This window comes from Nelumbo lutea, chromosome 2 (assembly GCF_056320005.1).
Source record: "Nelumbo lutea isolate HS-2025 chromosome 2, American lotus-T2T, whole genome shotgun sequence".
Taxonomy (NCBI): domain Eukaryota; kingdom Viridiplantae; phylum Streptophyta; class Magnoliopsida; order Proteales; family Nelumbonaceae; genus Nelumbo; species Nelumbo lutea.
Window position 1 is genome coordinate 42,059,535 of NC_142685.1, and position 22,035 is coordinate 42,081,569.

General features: G+C 37.9%; 1 protein-coding gene, 1 long non-coding RNA gene and 1 pseudogene across 4 annotated transcripts; 2 read left to right on the forward strand and 1 right to left on the reverse strand.

The window, feature by feature from the left end:
- The first annotated feature begins 1,212 nt into the window (after positions 1 to 1,212).
- LOC148870139 (uncharacterized) lies at positions 1,213 to 3,212 on the forward strand. Of its 2 annotated transcripts, none has more exons than XM_088969809.1 (3): positions 1,213 to 2,323; positions 2,462 to 2,567; positions 2,671 to 3,212. In XM_088969809.1, the coding sequence occupies exons 1-3, from the start codon at positions 2,291 to 2,293 to the stop codon at positions 2,802 to 2,804; spliced, it is 273 nt and encodes a 90-aa protein (XP_088825935.1). In that variant the 5' UTR covers positions 1,213 to 2,290; the 3' UTR covers positions 2,805 to 3,212. The 2 variants fall into 2 exon arrangements, with proteins under 2 accessions (XP_088825935.1, XP_088825934.1); XM_088969808.1 differs by having other exon boundaries at positions 1,390 to 2,323; positions 2,417 to 2,567.
- A 5,475-nt stretch (positions 3,213 to 8,687) lies between these two features.
- Positions 8,688 to 15,576, forward strand: LOC148870140 (uncharacterized). The gene is made up of 3 exons (XR_016107236.1): positions 8,688 to 12,539; positions 13,097 to 15,246; positions 15,357 to 15,576. It is a non-coding gene; the product is annotated as an uncharacterized LOC148870140 (long non-coding RNA).
- Positions 15,577 to 19,083: 3,507 nt separating this feature from the next.
- On the reverse strand, positions 19,084 to 20,811 carry LOC148870141 (3-ketoacyl-CoA synthase 12 pseudogene; annotated as a pseudogene). The gene has a single exon (XR_016107876.1). The product of XR_016107876.1 is annotated as a 3-ketoacyl-CoA synthase 12 pseudogene (transcript).
- Between the last annotated feature and the right edge of the window lie 1,224 nt (positions 20,812 to 22,035).

Consider the following 22,035-nt stretch of genomic DNA (forward strand, 5'->3'; position numbering starts at 1 on the left):
AGTGAAAATGTATTGAACCTTTGGAGAATTGGTTTATTTCTTCTATTTCGTCTTCTGTTTGTGTGCTGCAAGCTTACAGAGTTCTGATCCCTCTATGGTTAACATGTATACTCCTGTGGATGAAGCATTTTTGTCCTCGATTATGAGAAACACACAACTAGCCTGAACAGTACATTTGGGTGTATGTAATTTTTGATGAAAAGTGAAAAATGATTATGAAGAATTAGTATATTTCGAGAAATTAACACATAAAAAACCTATTCCCCATAAGATATTCTTTTGCCAAATCGACCAGAAAAAGAGCTGCAGGTTCTTACATATATAAGCTTTGTGGTTCAATATTAATGTAGTTGTCTCCTTGGGTCCGGATTTTTTAGTTTATTACTATGACTGGGATGCATTACTAAACCTGAGAGCCAAGAATAATAGAAATTAAGGGGTTGATTAATTAGAAGTGATTACGCTAGCTGCACAATCTCTATATCTAGATTAATTGGGTCGAAGGTTGACGGAAGTCGGCTAACATGGCCAGGTCTACCTTCATGATGGATGGCGGAGACGGAGAATTTGGGGTCTCTTTTCTTTCTTTTTGTTGATTTGATTTTAAGAGAAGGAGAAATAATAATAATAACAATGTCAGCGATGACTCATGAAATGTAGTTGATCCATCATCAAGAGGGCTTCAATATGGCAACGGAAGTAGTCAGTTGTCCAAAAGGTCGAGCATTATGTGGGCATTTTGCTCGGTGTAGGATACCATTAGTTTTGGACGCATATTTGGGTTCTCCTATTCTAGGCTGGAGTATTAGTCTAGTCCATAGAAATTAGGGAGAATGACCAATCAGCCCACATCAGTATTTTGTAGCTCATGCAATTGATGCCAAATTCACAGGCAAGATATGATTTATAGGAGGAGAGAGGGCTAGTGTAGGGGGGCCGGAATTCAGAATTCTGCATTGTATGTATCTGTATTTGTCCTTAGATATTATTATAGAGAATAGAGAATGGAAATGGAAAGAAGTCAAAGGCCCCGTTTAATTTTACTTTTAAAAATTATTTCTTTGAATGATTACTTCTTTTTAAGATATGAGCCCATATATTAAGTGGTTTTTAAATATTAATAAGTAGTATTTGATAAAAAAAAAGTGGGGTAAAAAAATCACTTCTTAAAAAATGTTTCTTCGAATGGGATGAACTTGCCCTTATTTTTTAATGACAAAAATATCTCCTCACGAGGTTATCATCCTCCTCATCCATTCGAAACCCTACAATATACCAAGCAGCAATGGCGTCAGTTGCAGGTCCACCAGCCAGGGTAGCTTTGATGAATGATGGTGGACATACATGACAAGGGATGAGGAAAATAAAGGAAGCAAGCACGGCCGGAGAATAGTGTTTGTCTTAAAATGGAAGGAAGGGCGGAGCCTCCAAGGTATCCCTATTTTTTTTCACCAAACAATCCAAACAACTACTTACTACAAACAAAATCAAACGTGAAAGCAAGCATACACCCGTCCTGTTCATACCAATACCATCCAAAAGCCACTGCTGTTTGTCAGAGTTCAATGTTGGGCTTCAAAACTTCAGAGAGAGAGAGATCATGACGTTGGGTCTGAACTGTGGAGCTCGGCGCGGTTAATTTGATCCGGTGCTAACGCCCAAATCCTTGTGGATGTGGACTGACTGTGGAGGAATTGGTTATGCAGTATGCAGTATGCCGTAGCCATCCCGTGAAGTTTTGAATTATGATTGGTTAGTGTAGAATACGCCTGCGGCAAGTGTAGGGGGATCGTCCCGACTTATCCAGAGAGAGGTGGTGAACTGATGACTGGTGGGGTGGGCGCGGTGCCTGAGTGCCTCTCTTCTAAATTCAATCGTCTTCGCACAGGCACAGCACGAGCCGGAGCGTGGTCTGAACTATGAACTCTGAAAGTGAAATCCGAATGGACGGGGGGGGGGGGGAGGGTTGTGGACCCCACCAGTCACGTGAAGGTGACTGGATGGCCGTTTGTAAAGCACATCTCAGCCAATTATCATCCATCTCCCACGTGGGGGGTGGGTGCTGGCCCTACTACTTCACCTCTCTTCCCTTTGTTTATTCATTTTTATTCTCTCTCTCGCTCTCTCTACAAGACCTATTTATGTTTGATTTCCTATTCTTTTCATCATATTATTATTCACTTTCTATCTGTCATTCTGTCTACAACTCAATCTCTCTCTTAGCGCTTCTTATTCCTCTCTAGTCTCTTCCTTTCAGAAGTCTCATAGAAAAAGCAGGAGCATTGCAATCATGGGGGATTCTTCTGCTTCATATATTCGCTTGGTAAATACAAAAACCTCTCTCTCTCTCTCTCTCTCTCTCTCTCTCTCTCTCTGTCTTTCTAGCTATTTATTAATACTCGATCCGTTCATTAAGGGTGCTGGTTCTGGTTGTTGGTATGGTGTTGACGTGATGATGCAGGTGCAACACCTGATAGAGAAGTGTATCCTCTTCCACATGACTAAAGAAGAGTGCGTGGAAGCACTTTCTAAACATGCAAATATCAAATCTGTTATTACTTCAACAGGTGAGCTAGATCATATCCCCTCTCTCTCTCTCTCCCTCTCTCCCTCATACAATAACACATAGATTACATAGAGTAGTTTCATGTACGAATGTAATATTTTCAGTGTGGAAGGAGTTGGAGAAAGAGAACAAGGAATTCTTCGAGGCATATACGAGGAGCAGAGAAGGCAGGATGGCCGAAATGGAGACAAGGCAAATGATCCAAAAGATGCTCTCCGATTCCTCTTCACAGGCCTAATTTTACAACGATAATATCCTCCTTGAAGGGTCTGGCCGGGAGAAGCAAAAAGGAGCAGGAGCTCTTGCTTTCTTCGCTTAGTTTACTCCCGTAAGTTCAGTTTTATTCTTGCAATTAAACTTTATATAACATGCATTATTACTTATTAGCCTCCAAAACAATCAGAGAGAGAGAGAGAGAGAGAGAGGAGGAATCGCTTTCATTTGAATAGTCCTACATTGTCACGTTCAGTTTGAATAGTCCTACATTGTCACGTTCAGTAAAACATTGGTTTGAGGTAGCTCTACCGTCTTTATCAATCGTTGGGTTGAGGATTAGTTCAGGATTCAGATGCTGTGAAAATATGTCGCTATATATTGAATTTCCAACCAATGAGTGAAGAGCCAGGGTTCACACGCTTTATTCAAAGTGATCTCTCCCACTTGATCATTTCTCTCGATTCGTCAAGAATTTTCTCTCGACTTTCTCTGTTTCTCTTTCTTAATTTCTAACGAACCAAACACAGTCTAAAAGGAAAGGGAAAGGGGATAGCAACCTACTTAACATAAAAGCGTTTAGGCATGGTTGATGGGAAAAGGTTACGTACGCATGTTGCTGGTAACGTGCACATTTAAGAGAGAGAGAGATAAAAGAGAACCTGGATTTCAGAGGGGAAAAAACACATGAACAAAATTTTGGGATGGTGGTCGTATTGATGTGAAGCCAAGGCTGTTGGCCCAAGTGTTTTCGTCCATTCATTTGGCTTACCTGAAAAGTTGTCCACTACTGCTTGGCTGCTTGGTAGGTCCCTTAATAAAACCCAGCGCAATAATAATATGGCCCATTGTGTGCTACGATGAATTTCTTCTCCTATTATTTTTTCTCTTGATGTGTTCGTATTTTTGTCATATTTATGATTATGTTCGTCTCTTGGTTAAGGTTAACACACCCAACGCCATAAGCCAGTTGCATCGTTTTTGGTACATAAGATACATGGATTCTTTTTTTTTGTTTTCTTTTTTCTTCGTTCCGTAAACTAAAGTCTTGTTTGGCGGGTCTTTTCATGCAAGCTGTCAGTTTTTTAGAAGTTTGGTAGTTGTGTTTTGGTCTTTTTGTATTTAGTTTAGAAAAGATTTAATGGCCCAAAGCCATAGTCCCAAAAAGATTTAAGAAGTTTATTTTGGATTATTTTCCGAAAGCTTCAAATAAAGTTTTTTTATCTTTTGGTTAGAAAAAGATTTAATCAATCTAATTCAATCCATTTACATCCCTAACTTATATATATTTATATTTCATTGGGAATGTTGCGACATTCTATCACCACTGCGGCTGTGTGGCAGCATACATGAATACATTGGGCTTTGCAAAAAGCATATAAACACGCAAGAAAGAGACAAGAGAATTGATTAAAAGATAAAATATGAGGTCGAGTATAAAACGTGAGACATGTCCTGTTTAATTTTCTTCAGTTCTTAAAAGATGAACAAATCCCACAGAGAAAGGGATAAGATACTCTCACACGCTCAATCGTGGTGTCTGTGGATCTGCACCATCCTATTATCCATCCCCATCATTTAGAATGGGCCAATGTCCATGTATTCTAGTGGTTTTGGTGTTATCTTTAGAAACTATAATGGCTCCTTTCTGTATGGTAAATGTGCCCCCTTGATTGCCAAAATCTACTGAATACGATGAATTTAATGCAATTTGTGACTGTTATATTTTAGCTTAAAGAGAATTGAAAGTGATTCCAAGTCTGTTATTTCACCATTGATACATGGCCTTCGTTGGAGGATCTTTTTAGTTCAAGTATTTGGAGATTGCACTTTCACTTTGTAAGTAGGAATTATTGGAAAATATATATAATAGTGAAGGGAGAATGAAACTTAACATTCTGTGCCTTCAAATCCGTAAAAAAGTATAAACACTACACCTAAGATCTGATGTTCGAAATCACCTCCAATGTTGTTTAGGATTTACAAAATAATAAACTTGAACCATCATCACTTGGTCAATTTCCTTAAAACCGCATCTATCTCTTATAATACAATAGGATTTTGCAAACTAAAAATTCACCTAAAAATTGCGGGTGTTTCCAAAAAATTCACCTAAAAATTGTGGGTGTTTCCAAAAGAAAACCAAAATGGCTAACAACATACCCTAATTAATGTATATGCCTTATCACCCTCCCTCCCTCCTTCCATGTGTTTGGGGGTTCATGTATCATGGTTGTGTGGGACTCTCATCTCACGTGACTATCACGCTTCAATGTTCAAACATCAAGCTATCAAGGTCAAGGTCAATACTAGTCCGAGGACCAATGTTTTTAAGACTTGATAGAATTAAAAATGAGAATGTTAATGGTTTCCGGTTTTACTGGTTAATCGGGCACGTTATTGTTTGTAAGCACGTTAAGTAAGTATTTTCAAATTTTTTGACCCCCGTCCCTTGAAATACCTTCAATATACCTTTAAAAAAAGATAAAAAATAACTTTTAACGGTCATCATAATGTTTATATAATACTCACTGAATATACTTCCTACTGGATCCGGTCCCGCTTGTCTGTCCAACCTGCCGAAAGACTACCAACGGTCTGGTCCTTCAACGTTCAACCTGGGCCCGAGTATTAAAGCATTCAAACTTGAACAGTCAAACTAGTCGATCGAAGTTTAATCAGTTGTAAATAGAATACAGATATTAAATATTTCATATGGCCATTGATAGAGATGGAGTGAGAAGAGAGTTGATGTGTTGAATGTCGCGGCAATAGATGGCAGTCCACCTCAGAAATCTGCAATTACAGTCCTTTCTATAAATTGCATCTTGGCCGTGGGTTTGGCATTGATCTATGGTCAGAATTCATCCCACCTATACAGTGGGCTCAGATTTTTGGGGTGTATTAAACTATAAAAACCATGGTTTTCAAAACTGGACTGGACCAGACAGTCGAACTGAAAAAACCAGGAATCGGTTAATTTTGATCAGCAAATCTCTGACCTGGGTGGTTAATCGTTCGAACCGTTTGAATGGTTTTCACCATTTTTTTATTTTTTTAATAATTTTTTTTTTATTTTTTTCAAAATGGACCGACCGTTCAGTTCAACCCAAGAACCGGACCCTTGATCAGTTCAATCTCTGAATCGGTTTTAAAAACCTTGATAAAAACCCCTAAAAGCAAAGGATATAAGCAAACCAATGGCTGTATTAATGCATGGCTTTTGGTTCAATCGGATCTCCTACCCACGCCTACAAGTAGAGGATGGAAATGTAAGTGCAATTGTGAATTGTGATGCCATGTGAGTAGATATAGGTAGGATTCTTGTGGGTGGAAGATCCGAATTGCTTTTGGCTTTTGCTTTTTATCATGTATTCATACTCCTGTAAAGAATCCAAATCTGAATCTTCTACCCACAAGAATCCTACTCAAATCTATCTACAACATACTAAAATTAAAATTATACATTAAGAATATCTTCCATCAATGATAATATATAAACATCGAACATATTTCCACTAGACAGCTGTAATATCATGTGGATATATATGGGTAAGAGATAACGAACTCAAAATATCCAATCTCATTCCCTTTTTCGGCCTTGTGACAGAACTAAATATCATATGCCAGTTCCATCTGTCGCTCTCGTGTCAAGTTGCTTGGGGCTGTAGGTTTTAGAGTTTTCAACCCAAGTTGATTGGATTTGGGACTTTGGGTTATACGCACATTTTTCTACCACTGAACTTATTGTTGGTCCAAGCTCGGGTCTTAGGCTCTATAGGGTTGATCTTAGCACAACTTGCCTAACTTGCACACCTCTTAATTTTGAATTATTTAACAATTTTATTTAAGTTAATTAAATAACGGGCATGAAAAGGATAAACTTGTGACAGTTGGAAATTTTTTGACATCTGTCCCTTAAATTATCCTCAGTCTGTTCTTGAAAAAGATTAAAACCTATTTTTAACAGTTGTCAGAATATTTATTAAATGTCACTTAACGTGCTTACTTATGTCGTGCCTATTAGATCCAGTCCTATTTCAAAGGGGGTTTATGAGAGAAGAGGGCTTGATGGAGTTCATTTTTACTATGACATAGTTTAAGTGTAAGGCTAAAAACCATGATAATACATCAAAGGCTTTGATTTCATTGTTCTAGCATGGCAAAATGGGATGAGAGAGAGAGAGAAAGAGAGAATTCAGATTTACTCCCCACACCCACCTCACAACATCTCTCCATGAATATAAAGTTATAAACATTCAAGTCAGGAGATGTTCCTGATGTGTGAAGGGCTTGAGGACCATTTTTATGAGAAGAAAATCTGATATGAGGAAGGGAAATCTGTACAAACCTTTTATAGGTTTGCCTATCTTTCCGTCCCTTTCAAACCAAACATAGCCCTAGGTAATTGGGTTGAGAATATTTAATGTAGATTTACACGAGGCATGTGTTACATTATTTTTTAGATGATACAAAATAAGAAAATTAAAATGAGGACTTTGGAGCAAAAAGTCAAATACAGGTAGGAATGGCAATGGGCGGGGATTACATTCCCCATCCTTGACCCCAACACCGACCCCCAAATCACCCCATCCCCATCCCCGATCTCCATCGGGGAAGGGAATCCTCCTCCATCCCCAATCCCGACGGGGATGAATTCTCTATCGGGGACCCAAATCCCTGAGGGTCATTGCAAAATCCAAACTCTTAGCCCTAGAACAGCTGGAGCAAATGCAAAGAATCAACGGACTCCAAAAGGTACGAATAGCCACCACAGAGCTCCAAAAGATACGAATAACCACCAACTCCTCCATTCGAAAAAAGGAAAATAGGAAAAAAAAAACAAAGAATCAACAAAAACCCAAAGCACTACCATTCGGATCTTCAGATTGTCTGTCGAGAAACCCATTCAGATCTGTCGAGATTATCTGCGGAGAAACCCATTCAGATCTGTCGAGATTATCTGCCGAAAAACCCATTCAAATCTTCTCTCCTTCTACTTCTCCTCCACTTCCTCCTCATCGAGTGGTAGACTGGTGGTCGGTGACGATAGAGGTTCGACGATGTCTAATGTTCAATAGGCGAGTGGTGATAGTGATGGCGATCAGCGAATCGACAATGAAGACAAAGGAAGAAGAAGACAGGGTTCTGGCCCTTCTAGGTTCAGAGTTCTCTCTTCATTGTAAGTTTCTCTGTTAAAGTCTCGAAGACCGAACACTTTGAGTGTTTTTTAAGTTTTAATAAAAATGAATAATAATATAATATATATTATATTATTATAATATAAATATTATATAAAATATTATAAATAATATATAGTATTATATATTATAATATATATAATATATAGATTAATATATTATATATAATATTAAGATTAATCAGGCCGAGTCGGGGCGAGGATTGCATTCCCCATCTCCGTCCCCGCCCCCAATCGGGGATTCAAGGATAGCCCCATCCCCGATTCCAACCCCGCCAAAATACCCCCCATACCCGACCCCGTCGGGTTGGGGAGCCCGGGGGAAAATTGCCCCCTCTAAATACAGGCCATATGCTCGGGCTGGTAAACGATGCCCATGTTACATCCATTTAGCCCCATATTTATTTATTTTATATTTTAAAATTAAAAACCACAGGAGTCTAAAAGGTTGGGAAGCAATATGAAGAGTCTGACGTGGATAACTACATTTTAGAATATAGTATAGATTTTTGGGTATTAACCTGTTAGTTTTCACTGGGGATAGACCAATTCTGCCTGGCCTACATTCATCCTGAGAATCTTTAGGTCAAGGCACAAATTCATTCATCTAAGCTCACCTTGTATTTATAAAACAAATATAGTATTTTATGCTTTTGAATATAAACTTGTATTTAAATTTTAAGTTTAGAAAAGAGAATAATGTTTAGGGATTATAGATTTTGGATATTATTATCAATAAAAATAATCTTTTTAATATAATTTTTAAAATAGAATAACTTTTTTTAAAAAATATCAAAAAATGATAGAAAGACTGTTTATCTCCTTCCTCCTTTAGCCTCCCCTATATTCTCTCTCATCTCACACAAACCGATAGGAAACTCTTCACTGGTCTACTACAGTCTCTCTGCGACATTCACAGATCTTGGATGCACATCCACTTCACAGGTATCGGCACCGGAGGCTAGTCGGTCTTCGGCAGATTGGCAAGCCATCATGTCACGGAGACAACATCTACCAAATTGGAAGTCGAGCCATCGTCATCAAAGTCACTATTTTGATCTACCAAAGTCACTATTTGTCCCTGAATTCCCACCCCTCGTCATCAAAATCACTATTTTCATCTACCAAATTGGAAGTCGAGTCATTTTCAATTCTGATCTGATCAACCTGACTGTACAAATTCAACGGAATCGGATCCTCTATCTTCCTCTCCAAAAAAACGAAAGAGGCAAAGCTGCTTGAGGCTTCTCCCATCGTTTCTCAGAAACAGGCGAAGCCGATTGCTTCCCATCTTCACCAAGGCTCGAGTCAGCTTCAGGGACTATTGTCGAATGATCCGACAAAAAACCGAAAGGATCAAAGGTTTTGAGTGTGAAAGCCATTATATGGATCAAATCCAAGTGAAGTTCCTACGGAATCCTGCTTCTGGGAGATATTGTCCATGAAATCCCCCCAATAGTCATCACTCTTGTGTTTTGACAGAAGCTGAGTGGTTGATCAGAGGGCGACACAAACTTGAAGTCTCCAAAACCCTCATCATCGTCGTCCTCTACCTGGTTTTCCGGCATCATTTCGTCCCTCTCTCTCTCTCTCTCTCTCTCTCTCTCTGAACAACGATGAATCAAAGACAGCTTTGATTTGTCTGGGTTGGTTTTGGATCTCCTGAATCTAATCTGCTCTGCTGTTGTTGGGTTTTCTGCAACAACGACCACCATAATTGAAGTAGAGAGAGAGAGAGAGGAGAGAGAGACTGGAGGAGAACAGTGAAGAGTGTCCGATTAGTTTGTGTGAGAGAATATAAGGACTTAGGGAGGAGATGAACAGTTTTTCTCCTCTGTTTTGATTTAAAAGAAAAGTTACCTATTTTAGAAATTATATTAAAAATATTATTTTTATTAATAATAAGATCCAAAAGTTGCCTTTATAAACTATAATCCCTAATGTTTTTTAGCCTATATGTGTACAAACTCCACATGCATAATTTGGATCGCCTAAAACTGGGCCCATGCATAAAATTATCAGGACCAAAATGCAGCTAGGCTGATCGTGATCAACTCAAAATGCTCTCATAACCACGTAAAAACCAGCCCATGATCTACTTTCAGTTCTCGTTTAATAATAAGGGTAAATTTATGATGCAAGAAAGATATGGTATGGAAGAGTTTTGACCAATCAAAATCCACCCATAAATTTTGATAAATAACACCTTGTTTACTAGCAACTATGTGATTCCACTTTATGTTTCTACATATTACCCTTTAAACTGGACACTTAAGAGACTTGTGTTAGTTTAGAATGTTCTTAGCCATTGGATAGACTTGGGGATTTATCCTAACAATGCTAACACTAGTGTGCTGCTAAGGAGTTGGAGCAGCTCGTCTCAGCTACTAAGGTTAGACCCCAAACACAACCAGTGGGTGTTTATTAGAAATATTGAACTCAAACCAATTTCCATTTATGCTTTGCACCTTGGAGAAAGATGGGCAAAACTAGAAATTTACAAATTACCCCAGACTTGATTATAGTACTACATTAGGTGATGAACTGGGTTATCTTTGATATGCCAACTAGTGAAATCCATTAAGGGTCAAATACCTGGGTATGTTGGGGCAATCTAACAATTCACCTACGTGGGTGACCATAGTGATAGGATCAGCCCCTTTGTCGAACAAAGTGGATATCAAGGCTTACGCTTACTCTAATGGAAACTTAAACTGTTGGCAATGGATTTCACATGTGTTTGAAATATGTTTTTGCAAAAGTATTTATATGTTATATATACTACTATTTTATGAAAAAAGTTTGCAAAAAGTTTTAATCTCAGGATCCATCCGAGCAGAGAGTGGCATTGCACATTGTAGCTAAAAGATAGGTCATTCCTATCGGATAGTGTTTTGATCACTATGGGATGAGATGTTAAGTGTAAAAGACCATTACGGGGCCAATTACCCGATGAGTTTTGTCTTACATGAGTCCATTATCCTTGGGTCTTCAGATGGTGGTTGAATCAAATGATCATTTAGGTGTAAATATTAGGCCCAAACTAGATCAGTGCTGATTGGGTTAGGGGTTCACTACCTTTAGCAGTGAATTCGGCCTAACATCTTTCAGAGATTACGTTGAACCCATGTGGGCTTATATGAGATCATTGTAGTGTCACATGCCATACAATATCATGCCTAAAGTGGCCATGCAACACCTTGGATCGTAAGCCTTTGAAGTAGATAGGCCTAAGGTCCATAATTAATAAGATTAAGTTGCCATGTGTTCTAAGTCGAATATGGGTTTGGTAATGGGTATAGATCACCTATCCTCCCAAGAAAATGCAGCTAGGGCTACAAATTGGGCCGAGTTAGCTCAGGTTGAGGCCAACCCTAGCCCAACCTTAACCATAACCCTAACTAAATTCCTTCAACCCTAACCCATAGTCAACTTTGAGTTGGGCCCAACCCAACCTTATTCCCATCCCTTATAATCTTGTAGAACTTCCTTAATCTCATATCTTAATTCAACTTTCACTATATGTATTAATCATATGTTTTATTAATATTTTTTCGTTGATGTTTTATTGGTTCTTTAAGCACAAAATTGAAACAAAAAAGTTTTTGAAATGACTATAATTTACTATGAGTTATGACTTATAATAGATCTTTTATGGGCAACAAGCTATGGGTGACAAACAACAAAGAGGAGATTGAGAATAAAATATTCAAAAACATAAAATATGTTATTAAGGCTCAATTTGGAAGGAGTACAAATGCAAATATGTAGAGTGCAAAACCTTATATTTTGTACTATTTTGTATGTATTTCTCCTGTACATATTTGCATTTGTATTCTTTCCATTTGTACTCCTTCCAAACTAAGCATAAGGCTTTAGTATTTCTAATTAAGATTAAGTGAAGTGATTATCTTAAAAGAAATAAATAATGGTATATGGTGGGGCTATACAACTATCATGCATATAAACAAATCAATGTATAATATATATATAATAGAGTCAAATTCAAATTGGGTCGTGTTAATCGAGGGCTTAACCTTAACCCAACCTGAAGTGAAGTCAGGTTCATAAATTCCAACCCTAACCCTAACCCGAGCATCAACCCAACTTGACTTTTTCGGGTTGGGTTCGGGCCCCGACCCAAGTTGCAGCCTTAATAAGGCTTATCTCTTAGTAGAGTCCAAATCCAAATCAGATTTGGATAATCTCCTAATTTGATTATGAGAATGGTCCATAAGGAGATAAAATAAGAAGAGGGTGAACTACACTAGAACACCTCTCTCTAATTATCTCTTATTCTTTTTGTCTCCCAAGAAACCCTAATTCGACCTAGACTTTCAAAAACTAATTTTTGATCAGTTTTTGCAAGAAAAATGTTGAGAAATATCATGCTCACTCACCCCATTTGATCCAAGCAATTTGGATAGCAGTTTTGGAGAAAACAATGTTGTTGAACCAGCTTCACCTATACATTGCGCCATTTTCAGTGGAGGCTTATTTTAGGACTGATTTGGGCATGAACTTCCACGTTGGGATCTATGATTATGGTATCTATATCAGGTAGAATCTACCTTCTTGATTTGGTTTCAAATCTGGTCCAGTTTAGTGCAAGATCAATCCAGAAAACTTAGTTTTCAAATTCACTAGAAAATCAGTTCCCGAAAGGGTTAGAAATTTTTTTGAAATTTCGTCCAGCCATCCATTTGATGGATTCTAAACCCTTCCAATAGTGGTATCAGAGAACATGGTTCAGTTCTTGAACTGGACCGAATGAGATTTGAAAAAAAGATCAAATTGGCAAGAACTAGTCTAGCTGATTTGACTTAGTCAGCATGAAAACTAAGAATTCGATTCTCAAATTTTGGGCCAATGATCTGAAAAATAATCTCTATATTTTCTGATATATTATACAATTGTTTTATTCTGAATTCTTGAATTCTTGGGCTGAAAGTGCGATGGTGATTGGAATTTTGATGGTGGCAAGATTCATGCGCACTACTTGATTACTTGATTATTTGGTCTATAATTAGTTCTTTTACTTTTCTAGAAAGAATGTATTAGGTTTTCTTCTAATGTAAGCATTAAAAATTAAAATTTTTATATTTTATTTACACTAGAGAAAGCGTCGGAGACCACGGGGAAAGAGAAAGAGAAGAAGGCCGATTTGAAGATAGCAATTCAATGGCTTTCTACATTCGTCTACATTGAATTCGAACCATCACACTATCAACCCTAGTTATTTAATTTTGATTAATTGTTGTTTATTTGCTGATATGATTGTGAATCGTAACTGAGAATTTTCATATTATAATTTATGTGGACTGATACATGTTTTGGGCACCAAACCCTAGGCCAATTTGACCTAATTTTGGTCCAACTTAAATGGGCTGAACCTATGCTTGTTTGGGGATTGTTAACAGTCCATTGGATCACTATATAAGTGATCAATTTTAGCTCTAGGCCAGGGGTTTGATGGGCCATTACATGCACCAATTCAGGCCATGCTTGTAAAACCTAAGTAGAGTTAGATTAAAGTAAGCTATGCCTATTTCAGCAAGGATAGCTATATGGGCCAAACTGCCTTTTGCAATTGGGCTCATATACCAAGATAAATATTATTTGATAATTATGTCCATTAATGGGTTGATCATGTGTTAATCTAACTGGATTTGGTTTTACAAGTTTTAAGTTGATTTTAATCAATTTTGTGTGTGATGTTCTATGTAAATATGATTCATACATGGGCTAGAAGTGCTTGGCCCATGAAAAGACTTATGTACCTCTCTATGCCCATCATGGCTAAATGCACATCATTGCCATGATGTCTATACATCATTGCATAATCTCCCTTTAATGGGCCCATTTGAATATGATTTTATAAAAGTTAGTGGGAGCCAATATAGAGATACCTAAATCTGACCTAGGGGCTAATATACTTATTCCCTCATGATTAACATAAATGCAACAAGATAAGGAATATCATAATATGATATCTCTAAAGGTCTTCCATCGTTAGCATAAAGACAGGCTAAATTCGTGGGCGGAAATGCACCATAAAATTAGGTTATCCATTTTACTGAGACTGTGGGAGGGGTCTATCCTAAAATTGAAAACTCTTTCACAGTATCTTAGGGCTTCTAATATGATGGGTCAACACTTACCAATTAGAAAGGTTTAATTTAAAATGGCAATGAACCTTGTCTTATGGAGGCCAAAGGAAAATCTCATTAGATAGGTGGATATATGATCCTTCATAAAAAGTGATGGGGTTATACAGCTAAAACAATTGACCCCATGCACCTATGTGATTTCCCACATTTTTAGAGATATTAAAAATATCTCCATCCTTAAGATAGAGGGAAAAATAAGAGATGAACAAATGGAAATTGAATGTAGATAAAAGTCCTTTCTACAGTACATAATATGAAAAAATTATTAGGTCGTAGACTAATATATTCATGCTATTTGTTAGAAATGGCATACGAATTGTTTGCTAAATTGTTAAACGACAACAAACTCAAGAGACCAAACTATGCAAACTGGTTTCGAAACCTTAACATGGTTCTTACGTCCTAGAAATTGAACAAAATTTCTACCAACTCGTCACTAGAACACCCCCTGATAGAGTCTTAGGCAACAAGAAGGGAATACCAAGAATGGGAAGAGAAAAACTCTCTTGCCTAGTATTACACCATTGCCTCACTAAAAATTTATCCATAGGTAATTTGACAAAGTAGAAAACTGCAAAGATATTCTAGATAGTTTAAAGACCAATTATGAGGAGCAAAATTGTTCTACACAGCAAAAGTCCTCAAATTGTGGATGACCACCATTATGATCGAAAACCAACTAGTTCATGACCATGTCATGAGGATGATAGGTTTTATCAATGAACTGGATGCTCTTGGTTCCAAGCTAGATGATGACACCAAGACTAACACCATCTTAAACTCTTTGTGCACATCATTTAATTAGTTTTTCATGAATTACAACATGAACAAGCTAACAACTAGCTTGCAAGAGCTCGGTAGTGTTGCAGAGAGTCAAGGAACTTGTAAAAAAGGATAAGCCAATGGACATGCTTGTTGAAGAGACAAACCTGGCAGGAAGAAATGAAAGGGCAAGAAGAGGCCATAGAAGAAGGGCAGCAAGCAAAAGAAGCAGAAAAAAGACAAGTCTTCAGATAAATGTCACTTCTACAAGGAGACCAGGTATTGGAAGAAGAATTGTCCTCAATATCTGAAATCCCTCAGGAAGAAGAAAGAAGGTAATTTCAAAACTCAAGTCATAGATACCATTATGTTGGTCACTTCTGCATCTTGGTGTATTGACTCTAGGGCTTCTACTCATGCATGTAATACATTGCAAATGTTCAAGGAAAGCAGAAGGCTGAATGATAACGAGGTTGTGCTTTACTTGGGGACATCTACAACCGTTGTAGTTGCTGCTATAATAACATTAGATTTAGTATTTAGAGAAGCAACTATTACTTTAAAAGACATTTTATGTGCCATTACTTAGAAGAAATTTGATTTCAGTTTCTAAGCTTTGTAAGGATGGTTATTCTATTTTATTTAGTAATAAGATTATAATAAAATTGAATAACAAATTTTTTACTCATGGAGAACTTAAGAATGGTCTTTATGTTATCTACCCTACTCTAGAAATAAATGTGACCGAAATAATAATAGAACACACCCCCAAGAAAAGAACACGAGAAACGATTAATCTCACATGTCTGTGGCATTACTGACTTGGCCATATAAACAAAGAATGTATCACAAGACTGGTGAAAGATGGTCCTCTAAATTTTCTCACAGTAGATCTACCAACTTGTGAACAAAAAGGTCATTTACAAGTAAGCTTGAAAAATGTACGGACACACTTGACCTTATACATACTAATCTATGTGGTCCTATGAATGTTAGGACACGAAACCATACTCTTACTTTATAACTTTCACCGATGACTATTTTTGGTATGGTTACGTGTACCTAATGAGACATAAGTTTGGGAGATTCCTAGATCAAAAAGGAAGGGTGAGAAGAAGAACGAGAGTTTGAAGAAGAAGGCCCATATGAGATGTTGAAACATTAGAAACGAGAAAAATCGTAAAAGATAACATGATAGATGCATGGATATCTTGACTAGTATGTTTATATTTTCATGAAACATCTCTCTCTTGTTGTTTTTCTCTCTAATTCTTGAAGAATTTATTTTTTCTTTTCTCCCTTTTTTCTATTCCAATTGAAATTTTGGTTGCATACAGTTGATGAGGTAGGGATTGAAGGAAGGTGGGAAATTAAAACAATAATAACAATGAAATATTATGGGCTATTATTTGCTTGATATTTTGATTAAAAAATTTTGAATTCTTTTTAAACGATGGATAGGTTCAAGTTCAGCTTGGAATTGAGAGAGAGAGAGAGAGAGAGAGAGAGAGAGAGAGAGAAGAAGAACAAGAACAAGAACAAGAACAAGAACAAGAACCAGAGCCGGGAGGGAGGAAGGTGCTTCAACCTCCAAACTCTGCGTACAACTTATAACTTGAAAGTTCAATGGGTGAAGAGTTTAGAGATTGAATCTCTGTTGTAACCAAATGATGGCAGTTTAGTTGGTAGATTGTAAGTTCTTTGGTTGTCTGTAGAGGAGACGTGAGATGAAATCCCGATGCCATCGGGGTTGGTTGTTTGGATACAATATTGAATAGCAAAGATGGAGACGATGGAGCAGAACTAATGGCCATGAAATCATGGAGGGATTTTTTCCAGAGGGTGTGCTAGCTCCGACAAGTCAAGGGAAGGCTTTGAACGCCAAGTGCTATTTGAGGTGCTCCGGCAAGTGAAGGGTATAGCAAAGCTTTCATGGTTCTTCTCCTCCTTTTCAAATGGTGGAGTTTCAGCCAGGGTTCTCTTTGAGTCAATGGAGTTTAGGGATGATGGGAGATTGAACGAGGATAAAGAAGTCAAAGGGAGGTTTTTATTGAGTTTCAAATAGGGTTATTTCTATAAATTTGTATTTAAAATCGTTTACAAAAAGGTATAATAAGTTTTTGAAATAACTGATGTATCAATATAACGTTTTCCATTTGGTTTAGTGACAAAAGGAAGGTTTTTGTTGAGATTTTTAAAATCTTAGAGGAGGTATTTGTTAAAATGAAACAAAAGGGAAGGTTTTTATGATTGTGTGAAACTTCATGGGACATTTTTGTATTATCACATTTGATACACAATGTATAGCGTTGCACTGAAACAATAAAATAAAAACCTTTGATTTATTGATGTGGTCCCACGTTGAATTAAATGAGATGAGATCTTGGTGGTGACACACTACCGCAACAATAAATCAAAGGGCTTTTTTTAGCCATGTGGTAGGACAATATAGTAGCAAAAGAGAATTTGCCTATCTGCTATTCAGAGCGCTCCCTACACCGACCTCATTATACACTTTCAATTAGGGGTGAGGAAAAAAAACCGATAAATTGAACCGATCAAAACCGAACCAATAAAAAATTGACAGTTTTGGTTCGATTTCAGTTAACCATTTAAAAAAACCAGCGATTAATCGAATCGATCGATATATATACATTAGTATATATATTTATATAACATTATATTATATTATATTATATATATATATTGAAAATCAAATTCGGTGGTCTGAGAGACTTTTAGCCTACCGACTTTTTCTTTTGAAAATCGGCAATCTTGTCTTTTCCCTAGACTGCCCCTTCTCTTTTTTCTCTCTTAGTCTCTTTTTCTCTTTTGTATCTCAGTTCTCTTTTTTCTCTCTTACTCTTCTAACTTCTTGTCTTCTTCGAGTCTTCCTTTTCCTCACTCCATACTATCACGCGGCCCGCGCCAACCATCAGCACGGAAGCACCAAGCGGCAACGCCGGTTGCTGCCTCATTGGCAAGCAAGCACAACGGTCCAACACCATCTATATCTCTCTTCTCTCTCTCACCTCTCCTCTTTGCATCTCCGCTAGGCGCCATCTCTCAAGTCTCAAGCTCTCACTTCAAGCGACACTTAACAGCAACCATTGGTACCAACCAGTTCGGCATCAACAGCAACCACCGATTGCGACAGTTTTAATTACTTTTTTATTTTAAGTGCATAAAAAAATCAAAAAACCGAACCATGGTTAACCGATTGCACCGGTTCGATTTCAGTTTATATATTTAAAAAATCGATTAGATCGGTTCGGTTTGAAAAAAATACCCCACGGTTCGGTTAACCAAACCGTGAGCACCCCTACTTTCAATCGCACATCCACAACATGTCCCCCTACTTGTATGGGATGTGCCTGTGACATCGGTTAACCAAACCGTGAGCACCCCTACTTTACCCAAAGGGAAGGTTCAAAATTTTGATGCGATATACCCAATATACCCTATATCAGGTGTATAGGTGATTTCACGATAAACGATACGCCTATGTATAAATGTTTCAAGAATTGACCTCTTTTAATGAAAAGTATAATTAAAAATAGGTTTAAAAACTAAATTTAAAAAACTAAAAAAAACATAAAAGCTTATTATAATAATCCGATATCCAAATTCGATTTGATATTCGACAGATATTGAAAATTAATATTTGAATTTGAATCCGATTAAATATTCAAATATTCGATTCAATTCGAATTTGATTAATTAATTACTTTAGATAATTAATAAATATATAAAATAAATACTTTATTGATATAAAGTATATAAATATATAAATTATTTATATAACTTAATTATTATATATAAATTATATAAAATATTTCATATATTATATATAAGAATTAAATAATCGATCGAATTCAGATATTTATCAAATCGGATCAAGTCATATCCGAATTCAAATCCGATTAACTATTTGATAAGAATAGAATATCCAAATTCGATGGATTAAATATTCGAATTATCTGAATTTGATTCAATTATATTAAATATAGAATTCGAAATCGAATTTTTTAGTACAGTTGACACCCCTAAATCCGGTGTATAGATATTTTGAATCTTGCGTAAAGCTTCAAAAATCGCTCATTGTTGTGTGATTAATTTTTTTTAAGGCGTACGTGTTGTGTGATTATTGGTACGAAAGAAAAACACATGCAAAAATAAAATGAGAATAAATATATTTGATTAATTAAAAAACAAAGCTGGAGCACTAAATGGCAATTAGTTTAAAATTCCCACTATCATGATCGATTTTCGCTTCACAAATTATATATATATATATCGCTTCACAGTTCACACTTCACACAGACAAGAGGAGCTACAAGAATTAATTGATGGCACACTTATCCTATACTAAATAGAGAGAATGAATGATTGTTAAGCTGCAGCTGGTTGAATATGGGAATTGAGAACCTGGAGATGGAGGCTTTCGTTGCTTCTAAACGTCTCCTCCGTCTGGTCATTGATCCAACCGAACTTGTCCATGAACGGATTGACAAGTGTTTTTCGAGGGTAAGTGGCGATGCATTCCTTCCACACGTTGTCACCCTCCAGATCCCTAACAACCTCCCATAAACAACTATTGCACTTGAAGCCTCCTCCAAAGCTTATCATCAGCACTCTGTCTCCTTCCCTCAGCCTCTTCTTCGCCTCCATATATGCCAGAACATACCAGAGGCTGCTCGCCGACGTGTTACCAAATCGATGTAATGTCATCCTCGCCGGCTCCACATCATGCTCCGTCAGCCCCAGACTCCTCCCCACCCCGTCGATAACCGCCTTTCCGCCTGTGTGAAGACAAAAATGGTCGACTCCGGTTTTGAAGTTGACGCCTACTATCACTCCCGCACCCTTGCCGCCGGCGGTAGAGCTACCGTCCTTCTTGCATCCTGGAAGGAAGCGTGATAGTGATACTATCACGTAACGTAGTAATTCCCTGGAGGGTAGAATCATGGGTGCTATAACTCTGAGATTTTCTACGAAGGCTCGAGTAGCGGCCCTGGGGAGGTTCTTGCTCAGGTAAAACCCCGGCCTCCCCATGGCATCTTCCTGCTGAATTGCGCACCCATAGGCATCATCGTTGGCACCGGTATGCGTCCTCACGAGGCACTTCAGTCGAAACATGGCTCTGTGTCTTAGATTGGGATTGTTGGTTAAGAGTATTGAACAACCTCCCGACCGGAATAGACAATTGGCTAGAATCATGGATTTGTCATTTCCGCTGTACCAGTGTGGGCCAATAGACTCCGATGTCACAACAACCGCGAAAGCTTTCTTGTGAGATTTGAAGATGCTCTGTACGAGATTTATGGAAATGAGGCTAGCACTGCACCCCATTCCTGATATGTTATAGACCTTGATGTCCTTCCTCAGCTTGTAGTGGTTAATAATCCTTGCTGCAAGAGAAGGCTCTGGAGCAAACATGGATACGTTGACGACAAGTATGTCGATCTCCGACGGAGACACTCCCGTCTTGGAGAAGAGATTGTCCAGACTGTCGAAGAAGAATTCCTCCATCTCCAACATCCCATCCGCAAGGGTAGGGGATTCTTCTCGGCCTTGGAGGACATTTCTGGGCCCGTAAGTCTCTTCACCGAAGCCGGAACTGACAATGGCCTTCAACAGAAACTTGTAAGCTTCCAGGCCAAGAGTCTTGTTGCGATGGATGATGTTGCCGCATAACTGGGTGTCCAGCTTTCTGTCGTCAGTGGGCTTGTAGCACTCATAATGAAGTATATAGCAGTCCTGACCTCTCCATTGATTAGCCAACCTCCAGAGGAGGAACAAGGCGTAGAACAGAGCAAGAACAGTCGCTACTACCAAGAGCTCCATATATGTGCGTCTTTGTCTGTGTTTTTGAGAGAGAGAGAGAGAGAGAGACAGATGTTGATATTGTTGATGAGCTGACTGCGGTTTATATAGGCACAATCCAGTTGGCTGTAAATGCGAATTGAAGACGCTTGAGGGTTGCCGTCTTCATCGGTCCATCTGTCTATCAACAACTCAACGCTCACCAATATGTATCTGTCAATTAACTCTAAATCATTTTCGCAGTGAGAATAAATACTTAATTGTCTCATCAGCTGAGTCCACTGGATATTCGTGTTATTTGTAACCATTAATCCAAGATTTGCTTTTGACTCAACAACCTGAGAGAAATTGCATGGTTAAAAGGAAAAAAGAGAGGGAGGGGGTTGTTTGGAGTTGGTCTAGGTGGGGCATGAAGAAATTCCAATTCCATGTGAGTGAGCAACTGTTACCCAACCATACTAAATGCATATTTGCACCAGGAAAGTGTGAGCAAGGACATAGAAAGAGAACGTCAAGGGTGGACTCTGAGCACCAATTTGGATGGAAAAGGAAACAATTAATTAAACTAAAGGAGGCTACCTAGCTTCTGTTACGGTCAATACACAGTTAATTGGCTATGTCATTTAAGAAAGAAGAGTTATATAGCTGTTTTTGAATTTTGAATTTTTGATAGTTGGCATTGCCAATTGCTAAGCTTATCCATCCCGCTTTATGTCATCAGCAATCGACTTGATGATTGAGGATGACGATGTTCCTTGACTGCAGATTTAAATTTAATTGAACCTAACCTAGCTAGTTGACCGTCGGTGATATCAAGAGACAATTTAAAGCTAACCCCGTCTTGTGAAGCCCTCTTGAAAAAAGAAAGGAGAGAGAGACACACACAATTAAACCACACACGACCACGGGGACCACTGACACCTTTCAATTCGGGCATCAAGACGGCCCACCCCATTCATCTTGGTATTCTATTGGGAATTAAGAAGATGAAGAAAAACAAGCGAGAGCAAGTAATTACATTGGAATTTCTATTTGTGAGATGTATTTGGTGCGATCCAGATGGGTGTATCATATATATATATATATAGTAGAAGTGGGGTGACTGCCATGTGAATCTTTATGTATCCATTTTACCCACCATATTCCACCTATCTAATTAGTAACAAAACTTAAATGACTCCATACCTTCTTGTTCTTTTCGGTTTGGATTGATGTCCCAAAATGCCTCCACGTGTCCATCAAATGTTAATAAATTATGTCCATCGGATCTGCTGACCCACATCCTGTGCACATCAGAT